General features: G+C 44.0%; 1 protein-coding gene across 16 annotated transcripts in view; it reads left to right on the forward strand.

Moving 5' to 3' along the window:
• Nucleotides 1-468: 468 nt before the first annotated feature.
• The window catches only part of tjp1b (tight junction protein 1b), a 65,301-nt gene continuing 46,338 nt past the window's right edge, over nt 469-19,431 (forward strand). For 12 of the 16 annotated variants that reach the window (XM_028959197.1, XM_028959201.1, XM_028959204.1 and 9 more), the window contains exons 1-3: nt 469-979; nt 2,677-2,803; nt 18,242-18,407. In XM_028959197.1, coding sequence (XP_028815030.1) covers nt 547-979; nt 2,677-2,803; nt 18,242-18,407 — 726 coding nt within the window. In that variant the 5' untranslated portion in view covers nt 469-546. Of the gene's footprint in view, nt 980-2,676; nt 2,804-3,780; nt 3,986-10,639; nt 11,109-18,241; nt 18,408-19,431 lie in introns of those variants that run through there. The other 4 variants (XM_028959208.1, XM_028959212.1, XM_028959213.1 and 1 more) reach the window with 2 other exon arrangements.

A 19,431-nucleotide genomic window follows, 5' to 3' on the forward strand; every position in this document is an offset into this window, starting at 1 on the left:
AATCCATATCTGGGCCTTGATGGTTAAACACTGAGAACCCTGCCTTCGAGGACACAGGGAAGTCCTTTGTTTTTATAAACCCAGTTCAACTGCTCCCTCTACTGGAAAATGACCGTTCATGACACGTGGTTGATGTCCTAAGAAACAAGGTCATGCAAATGTGTTATATCTGGCCATTTTTTTACATTTTAACCTATAAAACAACAAAAATGAATAAATAAAGGGTATGGATTTAGAAACCATGCATGCGATTACTTGATAAATGAATCGTGAAGAACATTTCTGAAATCATGTTACAGTTTGTGGCAATTATGTTTTCTTTGTGCAGAAATGATCACTAAAAACAGAGGCTACATCATCTCTTGCAATCTCTGACCAGTATGGAGTGGTCTGCTTAACAGAATGCTAATCCTCTTAGTGTCTGTAAGCAGCAGGTTGACATCCTGGCCCGGATCAGACCGCCCTGTCCTTCTCCAGACAGAACATCACAAAGGGGGCTTTCCAGGGGAGAGACACCTAGCATGTTATTTTACCCTGCCATGAAATATGCGCTTTCCTCTGCTGGCCAACTTTGCTGACAGAGCGGTGGGAGAAGTTGTGGTCAGCCTCCTCGGCGTGAAAATGTTTGGAAGTGGGACCAGGAAGTGGTTTTTGAAGAAGCAGAGGCAAAACACCAAGGGCGGACGGAGGCCGTCGGTAAGAAAGAGGAAGAAATGGGCGGCCAAGATCCTGAAGCAGCATCGCGAGGTGATCTTGAAGGAGGTGGACGTCAACAAGGTGCTGCCTTACCTGGTCTATGACAAGGTCTTCTCTCTGGGCGAGTACAAGGACATCCTGGGCCAGGACACTAATAAAAAGCGTGCGGAGGTCTTCATTGATCGGCTGACCCAGAAAGGCCCTGATGCGTTTTACGCTTTCTGTGCGGTGCTGGAGGAAGTGTGTCCACATCTGCTCACCTGTTTCCTGCTGGATGCTGAAGGTAAACAGTAGTGAAAACGGGGCGCTGATGATGTAATGCGTTTGGATGGATTGAAATGTGTATGAGATACTGGATATTTTTGTTTTGTTGAAGTACATTTACATTTACAGCATTTATCAGACGCCCTTATCCAGAGCGACTTACAATCAGTAGTTACAGGGACAGTCCCCCCTGGAGCAACTTAGGGTTAAGTGTCTTGCTCAGGGACACAATGGTAGTAAGTGGGGTTTGAACCTGGGTCTTCTGGTTCATAGGCGAGTGTGTTACCCACTAGGCTACTACCAAGCCCTTAGAAGTGGTCCACTGAGTCTTCTGGAGAGTGCCACACTGCGATCACATTTGATCCATTGACCTACGTTTGATTATGTTGTCTTGCATTCATTGAACATGCACAGAAGTGCTTGATATGAACAAACAGGCTTATATAACCCAGGGGCTAAACACGGCTTTCAGTAATGCTCACAAGTAAGGTTACTTGAGCTGAAGCAGACTGGGCCGTCTTTACGTCCATATGAAACGTGTGAACATGGAAATGTTCCAGTATCAGCAGCTCGGGATAATATGCTGCTGGTGCATTCTGAACTGTTAAGGCTAGCAAAACGGATTTTAACTAGAGCAAGTGAAGAAAATTATGAAAAGGAATAAAACACGTACAGAACGACGCACAAGGTAAACACGTTAAGCCCCCCACTTCCCTCAGCCGGGCAGAAAACAGACTCTTAAATCCGCACGGCTGAGGAGATTACCGGCGGGCCTGCAAGACAAACTACGAGTGTCAGGAAGCGGTCATATGGACTGAACTGTCTGGAACCCAGCATGCCTTGTAGTAAAAGACACATTGTTCTGAATGCAAACAAACTGTCCAGTTCCTACTACTAATGCAGGGATTTACATACAGTGCAAGTTACATCTACCATTAAAAAAACATTAAAATAAATCAACAGCAATTGTAAAACAATCCCCATTTTTTGTATTTATATATAATTATACAATTATATTATATTATATATATACACTAAGGGACCATGACATAATGGTAAATATACCTATATACAGTACAGGCTACCTCCTCATTCAGGAGGTGGCCTTTATTTTCTTGACCATTTATGTTGGTAGTGGGGCAAACTATGAATGAACACATGTGGAGTTATGTACCTGAAATACCTGTTTTATATTCCAGTTTCTTTGCTCTGATTACTGCTTTGCACACTCTTGGCATTCTCTCGATGAGCTTCAAGAGGTCGTCACCTGAAATTCTTTTCCAACAGTCTTGAAGGAGTTCTCAGAGGTGTTTAGCACTTGTTGGCCCCTTTGCCTTCACTCTGCGGTCCAGCTCACCCCAAACCATCTGGATTGGGTTCAGGTCCGGTGACTGTGGAGGTCAGGTCTCCACTTTTTGTTAAGTACATAACTCCACATGTGTTCATTCATAATTTTGATGCCTTCAGTGAGAATCTACCAACGTAAAAGGTCATGAAATATAGGCAAAACCAAAAGCATAGTGCAGTATAAGTTACTGTATACAGTGTGTTAAATGTTGTTAAATGGTATAATTTACCTACCATGGATTGATAGACTGTAAGAAGGCCTTGCAAAATAAAATGGGTCCAAACTGATAAAATGCACAAAAGTATCTGTTGACTGTGTGATTTGGACATGGACAACGCGTTCCTAAGGCCCCCTGCTCCTATCCCCAGGGGCCTCCTGCAAGTCTCCTGCGAACAAAATGTCAGTGTCAGGGCACGCCATGACATCCGGCAACCATCACCGCCAGGAAGCAGTGTGGCCGCCTCCCATCTACAACGGCCCTCTCTTCAACACCAGGTACGACGTCAGTCTTCCGTTACCGCGGCCCGCTAACGAGCTCCTCCGAGCCTCCTTCTCATCAGCGCGAGCGAGCGCATGTTAATTCTGCATTAACGCGCACAGCGCAGGCAGGAAGTTCCGCCGCCGCTGCTCCCTGCTGGTCTTCCTTGGTTTATTAACGTCAGTGTAACAAGCCGAGCACCGGCCCGCCTGCCCGATGTAGTCAACGTCCTCCAGCCGCTCCCCGAAACGTCATGCCGGCTCACCGCAGGGCCCGCTGCCTTTTTCTGATTCGCCGCCACTGCACTTCCATCCGTGTGTAAATGCACCGTTTACTAATTCATTTCACCGTCGTCACCGGCATCCCAAAACCACTGTCATCCTATCGAGTCGCCGCTGGCTGATGGTTATTCAGCGCGCCGGTACTTGACGCGGTGAGAGGCACGTTATGAATATCTCGTCGACATGGAAACGTGCATGCATGCAGAATTCTGGGGGGACGTGCGCTCCTCCGTGTCCATGGGCAGCGGATAAAGGGGCGAAGTGAAGCCGATGGCCTGGTTGCGGGGAGAGGGGCAGGGGCTCTGGGGGGGGGGGGGGGGGGGGGGGGGGGGGGGGGGGGGGGGGGGTTGAGTCAGAGCCCTGTCTCTCTGAGTGTGTTGTAATGTGCCTGCAGGGCTGAGTGCAGTGAAGGGGGCGTGGGTGGGGGGTGGGGGGTATCACCGTGGAGGTAATCAGGGCAGGCATGGCCGTGTGTGTGGATCTGCGAGATGTAGGTCTGCGGGCGGGCGGTGCAGGACACGGGGATGGAGGGACAGCCAGGCGCATTGCTCCCCAGACCGTTAAAGTAGGCCTCCGCCCGGCCTGAGTGACGGTGAAGTCAGCGTGCAGACAGCAGCCCCACAGCTGACCTAGAGCTGGGCTTCGGGAACACACACACTCACGCAACCCTACAAACTAGCACACACACAGACGCAAAGACAACCTCTGAGTGTAACACACTCACATACACACACATTCCCCCGGCAAGATAATTTGACAAGATCAGTTGGACACACACACACACACACACACTTACACACACATACACAGAACATACAGTAGAGGATGGACATTTGCAGACAAATACAGAAAGACTGAACCATCTGACAGGGACATGTTGACGGAGGCAGGAGGCATGCAGTACAATATCAGGAATATGTGAGTACGAACGTATGGCGGATTTGTCATTGTCCCTCGTGCTAAGCAACACGGGTGCCTCCATACTTGACAGGAGCTGCAGGATTCGTTGTTGACTGTTGGTTTCAGCGCTACAAAACGTTGTTGAGCAGAATTTTCTGAATCGGTTTTATTTGCCAGGGATGATGTTCCTGGCGATAAATCTGTGCAAAAGGGCACAGTTTGTGCAAGACAGGATTAAACCAGAGAAAAAAGGCGAGCAAATTTGTCTGTTGGTTTGTTAACATTTCCTTCTGAGAAGAAGTAGGACAGCGTGCGCCCCAGGCTGCGATAAAGGACTTTTCCGTTTTATGTGGGTGGCTGTGTGTGACATTTGAGTTTATTTGTGTCTGTGGATGGCCATATGAATAGCTCTGCTGTGCATGCACTTAACGCCAACGTTGTTTTTATGTTTTTGGGCAATTTAACCCGTCAGGCCTTCTAATACTATGGTCCTCAGAAGCTTTGATCTCGTTGTTTTACTGACATTGCATATGTGTCACCTCTTACATATGCCACATAAACATTTAAAGACTGAAAGGTCACACGCGAGGGTGGTTATAACCACTGGGCAGCACGGATGATAGATGGTAACATACATACCAGCAATTTCAAGCTAATGATTTTTGTAGCATAAAACCAGATAAAACCTGCTCCAACCTTCTCTGCAAAGATCAGGGGATGACTTTAAGGCTAAATGTCCCTGAATAAATTGATCTAAGACAAATTCTATTGCTTCATTGTACGTAACAATGCAACAACGCAAGAAGTAACCATGCACGGTTTAACTGAAAGTCACTTGCGCCGCTATCAGTGCACAGTCAGTGTAGAGATCAAATTGATCGTCAGCCGAGTGGGGTCACGTTGAAGGAGACTCCTTTTCACCGGACTTTTTATGTTCTATTGATCAGGACCAACTAACCAGTGACATTCATCAAAGACTGACAGTTGCTTAACCCGTTCAGTAATTACTATTTGCACAATAAGCATCAATAAGCACTTTGAGGTGACCACAAAAGTATTGCACTCGGTTTCACAAGAGTGTTTTAAAACAAACGATCAAATGACCTCGTCATCGTAAATTAAGGTCGTTTTACAATGTCATTCAAAATGAAACACCACTGCTGTTTTACACTGTTTTACGCTCATATCTACTCTGAGTTTGCGCTGATGATGGTCGCAGCAGCTGTCAGTTAAACTGTGCATGGATGCTACTTGCGGCATTGAATTGCATTCTTGAATATTGTAATGCATTTTACGTTGCATCACTAATTTGGATGAATGGTTCTGAAAACGGAAGCAAGTTTTAATTTCATTATTCAGGTACGTCAAGCTTTGCAATCATCTTTGCAGCAAAGGATGCCTGTTTTTTAACAAATTTTTCAACCATTTCAACCATTTTGTGTATTTTATGACCTGTCAGCCATGCTTCCCAGCGGTTCTGATCACCCTTGCGTGTAACATTTTCGTGTTTAATTGTCTTTGCAGTGTACCTAAGAGCTGACCATAATGGGTGTCATGATTAAATGGAATGTCTCTGAAACAGTAAAGCAGTATTGGAAGGTCAGACGTGTTAAATTGTCCAAAAGCATGAAAACAATGCATGTGCAAGCGCATGCACGGTGGAGCTACTCAGTTTCTTAAAAGGGGAAAGAAAACGAGCTCTAGGTAAAAGCCCCCAATGCCCTGACGCTGCTGCAGCACGGCTCTGATTTGCTAGTGGGCTTTCCAACGTGATGGATTGGTGTGAGCTTACCACACACCCCACAGAAACAAATCGCCAGTATTATTCCAGCAGTGGCCACTGGGCTGAAGGAAACGAAGGAAAAACAATGAGAAGGGACACAAAAGGCACAAAAGGTTCGTGCCCTTGAGGTACAGTGGGAGCTGGCAGGAGGAGATGGTTTTTGTCTGGTCTCACCACGGCGATACGTTTCACGATGTGCATGGGTTCTATACAGTCATGACATTTTTTTTTTTTTAAATAACCATGATTAAGACGCTGTCTGATGGCTTAAAAGGATAAGGGGCAGGATAAATGGAGAGAGGGAGAGAAAGAGAGAGATTAGAACTGCTGGGTTCTGCTCTACTGTTCTGATGACTCACCTCACAGCACACAGAGAAAGAGCACTGCGACAGCAATGAGGTGTGACTAGTGTGTGTGTGTGTGTGTGTGTGTGTGTGTGTGTCTACACTTATATCTTACCGGGGACCAAATATAGGACAAATTATTGGGACAATTTCTGGTCCCTAAAAGGAACACATTTACTGATGCTACACACTTCATTAAAAGGTGCAGGATTTATACCCAAAGAAAACCCATAAAAATAAAGAAATATTAGGTTTGGCATTTTGTAAAATACATCTGTGATGTACTGAAGTTATGCTAGGCAGCCAGCTGTGGTGTAATACCAGTGTGCACCTTAAGAGGCGATGGTGAGTCAGTGTATGGAACAGTTATTGCCACATTGGCTATCTCTGTCTGTGATACCTTCAAAATTATCGAATTTTGAATCATCGTTGTAAGAGGATGTGGTCCCGGAATGTCCCAGGACTTTGTGAGGTCCACTGACTTAAGAGCAAAGGAAGGGCTCCCTATAGGCTACTGCAATTTCAAACCTTGCTTATGAAAACATCAAGTTCACTTCCGTTGTTTCAGAAGAAATTACACGCCAAAAAGAGCAGCCGGTTTACCAAAAAATTATGTTTTGAGGAACTGCACTACAGTGTTTTGGGGATATACTGCCCCCTGTTGGATGGCCTTTAAATTAACCAGATGATTGGCTCTTATGCCTCTTTAATGTTTACATTTGGTTAAGAGTAGGGGTTAAGTTAGGTTAACACTTAGAAAAGTCTGGTTACAGACAACACATTAAAATACAAATATTTTTTATTTTATGTCCCGTATATGTAAATATAGCATATACGGGAGTATATAAAAGAAATCTGAGGGTGTATGAGAAATGTCTGATGTATGTCTTTCTCAGTCCAATGGCCTGTGTTTGTTGCTCCCTCCTGGCACAGTGTGTTCATGTACAGAGGACTTTCTCTGTTAACCTCTCCTCTTTGTTTGGTGCAAAACCCATAAATCACTCCGCTCTCACTGGAGAGGTTCTGAGGGCTCAAGTCCAGCTCCGTCTCTGTTCCATCTCCACCGGGGGCACTCCCTCAATCCCACAAATGATTTCTGCTCTGGATTTTTTAAAAAACCTTCCGTATGGACGACTGTGGACAAGAGAGTTTGGGGACACAGGAAACAGGGCAGTCCTCACTTGCCCTATTTACTGTACACGAGGCTCAGATTCATTCAGCGGGCTCCTACGCGCACGTTGCAGACTCATGCTTGTGCTGAAGATGCGTAGCCCTCATTTCACTCTGGAGGTTGTGAATAGGGCAAAGGGTAAGATATTAGAAAGTGAATCACCCCACCCAGGAAGGTCTGCTGTGGTCGCACCCTGCTTGGGCAACATGAAGCCAGGGTTGTAGGTCACATGGGCGCGTGTGTGCGCGTGTCGGTGGACGGCGGGCTCCGTGTTTACATTAGCGGTGGGGGAGTGCGCTCGCCCATTGGTGTGTATCGGTGAGTGGGAGCTGAAGGTTATGGGGCTGATTGTGCGGAGATGATGAGCGACTTCGGCCAGCAGTAGCTGCAATGCCACTGACCTGCTGCTGCCTAAGCGTTTCCCCACTGACACGGTCACACTCAAAATGGAAAAAAAAAAAACCACACACACACACACATATGCAAGCATTGAGAGAGTGGGCGAGTGTAAAAGGGGGCGTCGGCACCTGGGTCAAAGACTGACAGGAGCTCCAGATCAGCAGAGACCATCACTGTTCCCATCGGAATGGGAATCGGAAAAAGTCATGACTTTTCCCAGGGTTACATGAAATCATTAAAAGCTGACTTTGGCTAAAGGTCAAAGAGCGCAGTCATCCCACATCGCAACGCCGCCGTCGAGGGTGACATCATGTTCTCCTCCTCGTGTTTAAAGGCTCTTTTGTGGGAGTAATGAGACCCTGCGAGGAGAGGAGAGCTAATTACCCGCTGATTGAAAGGAATAAAGAGGGTTGTGGAAGACGCTACGAGGCGGCCGAGGCCTGACGTCACCACCGCCATTATGTTCAGGATAGGAGCGGCTTTTTTTGCTCGTGTCACACAGTGCGTGCACAAATGTAGTTATCACCTTCGCAGGAAGGTTAAAAGAAAAAATATTATATTATATTGTTTAAATAAGACATGCTGATGGCTTGTAAAAGGGTTTTATGATCTGCCCCCTAATTCTGGAGTCCTGGCAAAACACTTCTAGACACAATTGTCTTTTGAAATGAGCATGATGCCGTCAATGAATAATGACATAGCGATTTTCCAATTTTCTCTTATTAAATTGAAGCGCCCGTGGCCCCTGCCGCTGATGTTCCGCCGTGAATGAGGCAGGGCCCCGTTCATCTAGAGGACAATGCATGAGCGCATACCGCCATGTCATGACTGCTCTCCAGAGACGACATGATTCTGCATTGCTAATTAATTCCTCGGAATTTACTTAATCACAACAAATGACGAGAGGCCCGTGGTCGGGGACCGTGACCTTCCCCTGCTAATAAAGCAATGGATTCAAATGTGGAATTTTCAAACGGTGACTGAAATCAACACAAAATGGTTTTCAATTTTAATGAGACTGAAAACCTCACATTTACGGCATTAACCAGACGCCCTTATCCAGAGTGACTTACAATCAGTAGTTACAGGGACAGTCCCCCCAGGAACAATTCAGGGTTAAGTGTCTTGCTCAGGGACACAATGGTAGTAAGTGGGATTTGAACCTGGGTCTTCTGGTTCTTAGGCTACTACCACCCTTACATGTAGGAAAGGTGGCGGGGATGTAGATTTGATGTGCCGAAAAGCTCTAGAACAGTTAAAAGGTACTAAATACATCATGGACCGCCATTTATGAATGGAGGAAATATGGGACCATTAAGGACTTAACAAAGAAAACGAATGTGCCTTCAAAATTGATGACCAGACTCATCATGAAAGCTACCCGTAGCAATTTATGACAGTAACTGCCCGCTCTCTGCATATTTCAACCATTTTACATATTCCCCATCGGTCTGAAAACCATTTCTCAAAGAAGGTTTAACCAAGCAATCCATGCAGGAAAACACTTGGGGACGCCAAGAAGAAGGTCAAACCTTTTGGACTTAATTTTTCGAACGCATGTTTGGGACAAAACCCCAAAACCCAAAAGATGATTATAAGCCCTAAATCATGTGATAGCAACTCGGGTCAAATAAGTACATATAATGCATGACCTGCTGCCACAAAATTGAAAACAGAGAAATAGTGCAAACCTGAGATGCCCGGGAAACTCAGCTAAGGACGTGCTGATGAAAAGGATGATCACTTTCCTGGAATGGCCCAGTTAGAGCTCCAGCGTTAATCCTGTTGAAATCTGTGGATTGAACAGGTCTGGCCACAAGAGATCCCCTGTAAATATGTGAGTTAATTAAAACAGAAGGTGTTTATAAATGATACTTTACGGCATTTGAAAATGTCTTTATATATAAAGAAGGAATATATACATATAAAACATTTGATTGCCATGGCGGGCCCAAGCACCAAGCATCCAGAGTCCATATCAACTCGAGTTGCACAATGTATGACAGAGAAAGCATCTCTGGTTCAAAAGGTTTGTGTCTCGATACTGATAAAAAGCCATACAAATTAAACTGAATAAACACGCTTGCACACATTTTATTACACAGAACTAAACTAATTTCCACTCACAAGCATCCTACACAATGTTGTCCAGTTATGTCCTGTTCAACCTGTTTATTTTACAGACAAGTTCTACAGAAACATGTACAGTATTTAGGCTTTCTTTTTTTGTTAGTATGGTTTAGTTTAGTGTGTGTGAATGTGTATGTGTATGTGTATGTGTGTGTGTGTATATATACCTATATTTTTTTTTCTTTCTTTCTTTTTATGATTACACTATGGGGGGGTCTGTGTGAAACCTTATTTCAATGCACGGTATACTGTGTGTAATGTTGTTCTGACAATAAACCAATCTTGAATCTTGAATGTTAAAAAGTGGCCTTATATTTGAATATACATAAAAGTTTTCAGACCTATAAATAGTTTATTACAAACATAATTATTTTTTCAAATCTGCTCAAATTATTACTTCATTTTTAATGCAATGTAACAGACTGATAGATCTTTTCTGGTGCCTTTATAAGCAACTCGGATGTGTTCTGTGTTACCGTCCTCCTCTCACACACACTTTCTCCCCTCCTGTAACCACACACACACACAAACGCACACACACTCTCTCTCTCACACACACACACACACACACTGAAAGACACCACACAGCTCTACCTCACGCACGGACGCCTGGACGCTGCAGCGTTTCAGAGAGGGAGAAGAGAGAGAGAGACAGAGAGGGAGAGAGAGGGAGGGATAGAGAGGGAAGGCGAGAGAGGGAGAGGGAGGGAGAGAGAGAGCAAGAGAGAGAGAGAGGAAGAGAGAGAGGTAGAGAGAGGGAGAAGAGAGAGAGAGACAGAGAGGGAGAGAGAGGGAGGGATAGAGAGGGAAGGCGAGAGAGGGAGAGGGAGGGAGAGAGAGCAAGAGAGAGAGAGAGAGGTAGAGAGAGAAAGACCGCGAGCCCGAGCCTTTCACGCAAAGTGCCGCGAGGGGGAAGACAATGTGCGCGTCCTGACCGACGTCGGATGGATCGGCGACGTGCAGCGCGGTGTAACGCGGCCAGAGCTTCGTTGTGGTGCTGGGTAGCCGCGGCATGGCCCCTCTCGCTCGGCTCCTTGGGGACCGATCTCCCCGTCAGCCCGTCAGCGCTGGAAATGGCGTTGCGATGGTGAACAAGGAAGACGCAGTGGAGGCGGATGCCAGGGACTAGGAGGAGGAGGAGGCGGAGAGCAAATCTATGATCAGCCTACCTGGGCTTTTCTTCGGCGTCGGATTCTCAAAAGTGGTGAACTGTACCATGGTGAACTACCAGAAATACATAACTGTAATGCAGCTGGCTTTAGGGGTGACAGCGATCAACAGACACCGTTGCCTTCCTCCGAGGAAACATATGTGGTGAGTAGGAGCGCGGTGCGGATGGGGACGGTGCTGCTGCTGCTGATGCTGCTGCTGATGATGATGATGGTGGTGGCGGTGGCGGTGATGATGATGATGAGGCGATGCAGGTTTACCGGAGAGGGGGGGGGGCGGACGTGTGTCCGCGTTACTACACTACGCGCAAACAAAGGTGGAAAAACCGAAATCGTAACCCCCACCCCATCCCACCGACCCCCCTCTTCCATCTCGGTGACGCGCCCGGGAGATAACGGTGTTTTTATACCAACCCGCTCCTTATAATGAATGGTGGTGGAGATATATGTCAAGAAAAAAAAAGGTCCTTCCCTTCTATCCGAGACAGAGTGAGAGAGCAAAGCTCATTTAGTAATTTTGGTTTATTGCAGGGCCCTGTGTGGGAAGCAGCTATAGAATCAGTCAGGAAAGGAAAAAAATCCTCTGGTCGGATTCAGGGAGGGTGTCTTCGCTGCAGGTAGTTTGCGTTGCCCTCTAAAAACGGCCAGGGAACGTCCCCAGAAGAGATCCGAGTGAAGGGTTAGGGTCGCCCTGACCGAGAAAAAGTACAGACCCAACCTCAGTTCTTTATCGCACTCTCCGTGTTTGTTTCTATCCTTATTTTGACAAGAATTTCGTTTGATGTTTAGTCACATCGACCTCACAATGAGGAAAAGCAATAAAAAAGTGTGTGTGTGTTTGTGTAGAAATCCATGGAGGAAGGGTGGTGGGGGGTGTTTGTCTGTGAATTGTGTGCCAGATATCTTAAAAATGCTCATGTGGGTCAGAGCATCGGGAGCTATAAAGTCATAATTCCTGTGCTCAGCTCTTTCTATTTCCCTTTTATGATTCATCTTGTCCGTGCCACTCTTATTTCCCCCCATGAGCGCTTCATTCATGTTTCACGATGCTCTCAACCCGCTTTTCGTAAGGCATGCTACCATTGTGTCTTCCATTGTACTTATGCAGATCGATCAATAAAAACCTACAGCATGAACGTTATCCTGTGCGGTCTTTTAATTGTCATTATTTGTCTGTCATTTATGCCATATGTTTTGAGTGAGCCACAGCTGAACGTCACCTCATGTCACCTGTATTGCACGTCCATTACCAAGGTGTGGGACTCCATGTCTTGCCTGTCCTTTTTTTCAACCCATATTGTCTTTTATTTTGTTGTTGTTGGTCCTTTCCTCACCATGGCTACATTTCGCACATTTTCAACAAGAAAAATGACACAACAGCCTTTTATGCAATTAAATAATTAACCGTACGCCTACATCCGGATGCATGTACTCTCAGCAGGAAAGGGAAGAGAAAAAGGACGAGTTAAAGCTGGGAAAAGCGTCAATACACAACTCTGTTCCTGCGGTGAAATGCCCCCCTGTAACCCGGTATAAGCCCGCCTTACACCATCTCCGTTCCTGACATTTTCAGCCGTAGAAAGTGGATCTGTCACTGTTACATAACACCGGCTCACACTGAATATGAAGGAATAATTTCACAAACATCCGAGTTAAAAGTGAAGTCGCTCCTCCCGCCTTCCTCCTTCTTGCCACGTTGGGACTCAGGTCTCACGCCTCACCACGCTATGGACTAGTATCCATGGTGTCTGTCTGTTTAATGGAGCCTTTAAAAAGGTGCTGTGCATCAAAGACCTCCCTGCTGCTGGTCACAGTTGGAGCCACGTGGAATTGCTGTATCAAGACCTTTGGATTTTTATGGTCCAATCATAGAACTTAATTATTAGTGCTGTTCTGATCCGGAAGAACGAGCACAGTTCTGATGGTTTCTTATTGATTTTGTGAGGATTGTCAAACCAGCACTTCTTGCAACATCTAGTTTGATAGAAATGTCCTTATTTGCGGATGCTGTGCCTCTTCATCTTACTTTACGAATAAGAATAAGAATAATGAATAAGATGTCACCCGTAGACAGGTAGAATGAATAGATCCATTTCTAGTCATTGTATTAAATTCTGCTCTAAAGAGTGCAGGCAAAAAAATATTTATAATACAATACTTATAATATAATAGTACAACAACAGCAAATGCTGTTAGAATTAATAGAATTGTTGCATAATAATAATTCTAATTATACTAAATATTGTATTCTTATTATGTAAGTACTTTTTGCACCACAATGTTGGTTTTACAATACTGAAGTACATTTTACAAAAAAAAACATTATTATTAAAACTGTATTATTTTAGGTAAGAAAAAGAAGAAATGTCCTGCCCAGCATTGTGTTGTTTGGTGTAACTGTAGTGTTGTGCATAAGTCTAATTGCCGCAGTAATGCTTCGCTGCTGTCTAGAGAGAACAGAGGGTAACATGAATGGAGGGAAATGAAACTGGGAGACCTGGAAGCTGCAGACCGGAAAGCAGCCCATGCAAAATAAGGTCCATGCAAAAATAATTACAGTGTCAAGAACGAGCATTTGTTGAGTGTAAAAATTGTAAAAGGTCAGATTTTTTATAATTTGCAAAAAAAAAAAGAAACAACAATTTAGAGTGGGTTGCAATGTGGCGATATTTCATTTACAACAGGTTGCAAGGAAATTGTTTGGCTTCTGTGTAACTCCTCACAGCTTCTCACTAGTTCACATTAAATTCAATCTTATTGTTGAGAGACACCAAACAGACAATGTTTCCATTGCTTTGTCTGAGAATGTAGATTATGTAGAAATGCAATTACAATAGAGGGGGTGGAATAAAACATAAAACACTAAAATCATTCCGTTAAAAGCTCCATTGCTCACGTCCGCCTATAAGGGCAGTGATAGAAGCTTGTGAAGAGGATTTGAAGCCATGTATGCTGTAATTGCATTCTGCCCGCATAATCAGTTTAACCACATCAGAACGTCCCTACGACACGGGGCTCTGTAGGCCCGTATAATATGTTTACTTCATTTTTATTTTACCTCAGAATGTCTAGCCCATTACTGTGCTCATATCGGCATTAAAAATCCCTGAAATAAAGACAGTAATTATTTTAAGTTTATCATTGTTATCACATATGTAACATAATGGTTGAGCTATCTATCTATCTATCTATATATATATATATATATATATATATACACACACATACACACACACACACATAAACATATATACATATACAATTGAGCTTTATACATACATACATACATACATATGTATATATATAAAATCTTCAGGTGAGTAGCTGCACTGCAGACCATATGTTGGACATAAAGAACGAGCGTAGGTGTGAAGGTGTAAGTTACATTTGATAGTGGGGAAGCCAGGACGCTTGTTCCAAACACAGATAGTACACGCCACACAGAACTGATGAGCCCGCAGATCCCCCCCCAGGAGAAAACGTGCACAGGTTGGTGCTGGGCTTGTTTGTTTCTCTGTTAATTATTCATGGTGACATGCTGGAGTTCACAGGGAATTTTTTTTTTCCTGTTAGTAGAAATGTGGCAGGAAATAAACAGAACGCAGTGCAAACACGCAGGCCGAGATTCGTCTTCCAGAGGGGCCGTGTGAGAACGCCGGCGGGCCGTATATCTGCAGAGAGGAAGTGAAGCCGTCTGTGTATCTGCAGCGCAGCATCAGTTGGTTTTCTGCCCTCATTCCTGTTCTGAGGTTCAATTTTGAGAGATCCTCCGTTCGGTTTGTTCCTAGGTGACCCCCACCCAGCCTGTGGTCATATTTCTGTCCGCTCTACCCGAGGACCTGAGAGCATCGGTCCAGGAGCAGAGGTAAACTGGCCCTAACAGAAATGAGCAGGTGATGAAGGGACAGACTGCTGGAACATTATAAATAAAGACGTGAAAGAAAAGACTACAAACATTTCATCTATTTTGTCCTTTTTCCAAGACTTCTGTGTACTAATTGTAATTTTGTGTGTACAGTTTAGGCAGTTCATATATATATACAAGGCTGCATGCATATCCGCCGTGCTCAGTAATGTTTTCAGACGGAGGGTGTGAGCACCCATGCCGCGGCTGTGGTGAGAAGCGGGATCACACCCAACAGATGTTCCTCTCCCCGGCAGCGTCAAGAAATAAAAAATAAAAAAAATCCCAGAGATTAGCATTAACCTGGTTTAATGAACTTTGCAGTTAGATGTCTGCCCCCTGGCCCCGCTACATATGTTTCGGTGCGTGCATCGTATTTACAGATTTACTTTCCATGGTTGCCAGGGCAATGGGGTGCTTAAGCCGTAAACCACCTACGCAGAGGAACAAAGCGCACCGTTTTTGACTGATGCCGACTGAGATCAGGCCTGGCTGAATGGCAATTCAAAAGCAAAATAATCCGCTAATGGGGATTATGTATTGATGGCGGTGTTCACTCACTTCCTGTACGTGACCTTCCTGTGACTTCCAGCGGAGGATCGCGTGAGTGGCTGGTAATGACAGCGGTAGTCGCTGGGTCTCGATTGATGGTGGGCGTCGGGAGATTGGTGGCCGCTCCCGAGCAGAGCCCGTTAAACTTTTCCAATGGGCCAAGACCAATAGGCTGGAGCCTAGCAGCGGGTATTGACCTGCTGATTAAGCAGTATCTTATTATTGCTTCAACTAATTGTAGCTGATGCCGCTGCAAAGCACATAAGAAGAGGTCGGAGGCCTGCGTGGACCACCAGAGTTCATTATTGACTGCCTTCTGTTCTTTGTTTGGCCTGTAACTGTGTTGGGCATCTGCTTACCTTGTGGTTTGAATTGCAGGATCAGCCACTGGGCGTGTGTGCCAGCTTCTGATCTGATGGCGAACGGCAGATTAATTTTCCCCCTCTCCATACCTCTCAGGTGGCATGCACGACACGCCATACGTCCCTCTCACTGGAACTGAGCGGTTCACTTTATTGCATCTTCCCTGTTTATGTCCGTCACGCTTAGTATCTGATTTCTGTGTCAGGCTGTCCTCTTAGTGCGATTTTAATTTATTTGAATTTGAAAGGAGAGTTGAAGGTGAGTCTGTTTTCGCTTTCCCCCTGGGAAACCCGAGCCCTTGTCACACTATTGCTTTTCTTCATCCTTTTGTTCCGCATTTCTATTGAACTGGCTAAATTAGGGTAGAACAGAGAGATTTAAAAACGTTTTTTAAAATTCCTTTTATTTCAGTCTTGTGAAATCTGCACGCCACCCCAGGAGGTTTCACTAATCTGCCATTTAATATGCAAATGAGTTCCGTCTTTTTTAAGGCACTCCAGCCAGTGCACTGAAGCAGAAGATTTGTCTTATTGAATTCCATTTGTTGGGGCTTTTCAGCAAATCCATAACGACTGTGATGTACCTTCACACAGAGAAGCAGAAGCCCGTTTTATGGGAATCCGTCTGTGTTGAAGACAGTCATACGCACTCACTAGCGGCGTAATGACTCACAAAGCAACATCTAAGTGCTAAAGCGATATCACTGTCCAGTACAGGGAGACACAAGGGAGAGATTTACATCTGTTAAAACTTTAGGGCCATTTAGAAATTTCCTGTTTTTTTTTTGTTTTTTTTTTAAATCATTTGAATATTTTTTGCTTTCATCAACAATCCTCGATTTGCTATAATTTCAGCTTGGTCGATCTTAGGCATTCTAGATGTCAGCTTGTTGATGTAATTCAAATAATCAATTAACCTTTAAGTGACAGACTTGCATTAGTGAGCACAGCAATTCATTGGAACCCAAGACTAATTGTTCCTTTCTACAATCATGAAGATATTCCATTCATAAACAGTCATTTCCCAGCAATCAGCAGTGGACTAAAGTGTCTGGACAGGATTTTTGATCAATCTTATGTTATTTTTAATGATTTCTACAAAAAACAAGGCCATTGTTACACAACCCTAATTTAGTGCATGAATAGTATCAGAACATGTAAAACGGCTACTGATTTCAGTGACACAAAATAAAAACAGTGATCAGTAATGAGACTTAATTTGGCACAGTTAGCAGTTACACTTTTACGCTACTCAGCCTAATAATCAATTATTAATTATTAGCATATTTCTAGTTTTTGCACTAAAGAATTTAACAGGGCAACATATCGAGTGTTTTAGGTGTGTAGCGTTCACAGTGCATGCTTGTCCATTAAAAAATTTAACAATTCTAAACTTCTTTCTGTCTTTCATATTTTCTTTGATACAAAATGGGTGTCCTCATTTTCCCAGCTATATAAAGCATCCACATTTTGGTGCTCTTTACAGCAAAAACAACCTTTTTGTCTGCCCTAATTGTGATCCTTTTGGTTTATTAAAAATAACAAGCAGTTAAAAGGGTTCTGCTCTTTAATTTATGTGTTTTTTTCCACATATACAAATAACCCAGGGGACTTGTCATCTTGTTGGTTCATCATAATCCTGCCTTTTCACATGGTGCAGCTATGCGGAATAAAAGGCTAGGTTCACATTAAACTATGTAAAACAAATTCATGATGCAAAAACACAATCCACAAATTCAGCTGTTTCCTCTCATTTTCTTTTTTTTTCCTCCTTAATTCCCTGGACCATCTTGTCTGTGCACGATTCCCAAGACCTCCAGGCCGCCTCCTGGAGAAGGGCCCTTTGAAGCTGCACAAACAGAGAGGGATGGATGCTCTATTAGAGTTCATCCTATGGGCAATCGGTGCCTTGAAACGCTTATTATAACCACTTTAAGTCTTTACCCAGAGGGGATGAATGCCTTTTTAAAATATTCCCTCATTGCTAGGTGTTTATTTAAATGTTTTCCCCTCCTCGTGCCGCTTCTAGCTTCTAGTATGATATTATAATTAGTTCTAGCTGAGATAAAATGCCTTCATGCTCGGTTTCTGTGTGGTTATTTGCCTTAGCACAAAGTAAGTCTCTAATTGTCTCATTAATACAGGTTTACATTGTTACTATTTAATGATATTTGAGCTAAAATGGTTTGTTACCCATTGAACAGTCTTACGCTTACTTACTAAGAAAACTATAAATTCACTCTTGCATAACAGAGAACAGAAACATCCAATCGTAATAGCTCAGCACTGGTTATACTGAATTTCACATCAGTGAGTGTATAACCTGTTGAGCGGTGCTGAACCGTTCATGCACTTTGTTGTTAGGACAATCATGTCAGCACAGCCGGAAATGGCCCGAAGCCCTCTGCCCTGGCACTGTCGGTGCTAATCTTGCTGCTTTCCCCTCTTCCACTTCCACAGGACTTATCCCAAGCACCATCAGAAGTTCCCCCCAGATTCTGAAGAGGGCTCCAACACTGAAGAATCTTCTGTGAGCACCGCTCAGGGCAAACCCTCCCTACGCCGGATAAAGGGCCGCATCCACCGAAGCAAGAGTCTGGACAGCATTGACCTGCTTGAGTCCAATGTAAGTGAGAGATAAAAGTTTTACTTTGTTGTGAGCGTGTGTGAATGAGTGTAGGTGTAATTACTGTGTAACGAACCGGATTTCCCCCACTGATCTTTTTTTTAAACTCACAGAAGAAAAATGATTCAATAATAAATTTACAGTTTTCATTACGTTCCATAAAGTGACACGTGTCATTAAAACACTAGTTACAGCAACATAAAATGGTGCAACACAGTAACTGGTCACCTAAACATCACCTTCTTGATCACAGATGGACTGACTTTCCGAACTACAACATAAGCAGAATCAAGTCTTGCCATGTATTATATTTACCTCAGCTCTTTGACTGCTTGTGATTACCTTTTATGTCCTGGCTCTAAATTATACTACTGATTACACTCAAACTGACAGTCTGCTTAGTGTAGTGGTGTGTATGCCGTCCGGGGGCGTAAATTTCCATATTTAAATACATCCCTGCCCTTAATTAGCCACTAATTAGGCGAGTACTTTGAGTTGTGAGTAGCGAGACCAGTTTATGTGGAGAACTGGGGCAGACATACATCACGGCGACATCATTTCTGTATGGACTCCATCTCTGGGAGTTCAGGGTACACCACCTGAAATCAGCCAAACATTTCAAGCGCTCATTCGAACGTTAAATAACACGCTTGTGGGTGTGATTCACAATTTGGTTCCATTGATTTTCGTTGTGATCCACTGGATTGATCTCAGTTGCAGACAGGTTTATGTGACTTATGTTCAGGAGTCAATTTATGTGAAACCATATAGCCTCATTACGAGAGTTGCCTAAATTACCCTGATTAGGGTTATTTCTAGTGTGTAGAGCAAAATAATTTTTACAAAAATTTTTTTTTCTTCTCTATTATTATATAGCCTTATTTTAGTCTACATAAATAATAATGATATTGCAGTTATGTTGCAGTTATTTCTAAACAAAGACGTTTACATTTGAGATGCAAATGTCTTACATTTTCTATACACCTTAAAGAGCAAAGATCACAGAATTTTATGAGGTGTCAGA

Source organism: Denticeps clupeoides, chromosome 17 (assembly GCF_900700375.1).
Source record: "Denticeps clupeoides chromosome 17, fDenClu1.1, whole genome shotgun sequence".
Taxonomy (NCBI): domain Eukaryota; kingdom Metazoa; phylum Chordata; class Actinopteri; order Clupeiformes; family Denticipitidae; genus Denticeps; species Denticeps clupeoides.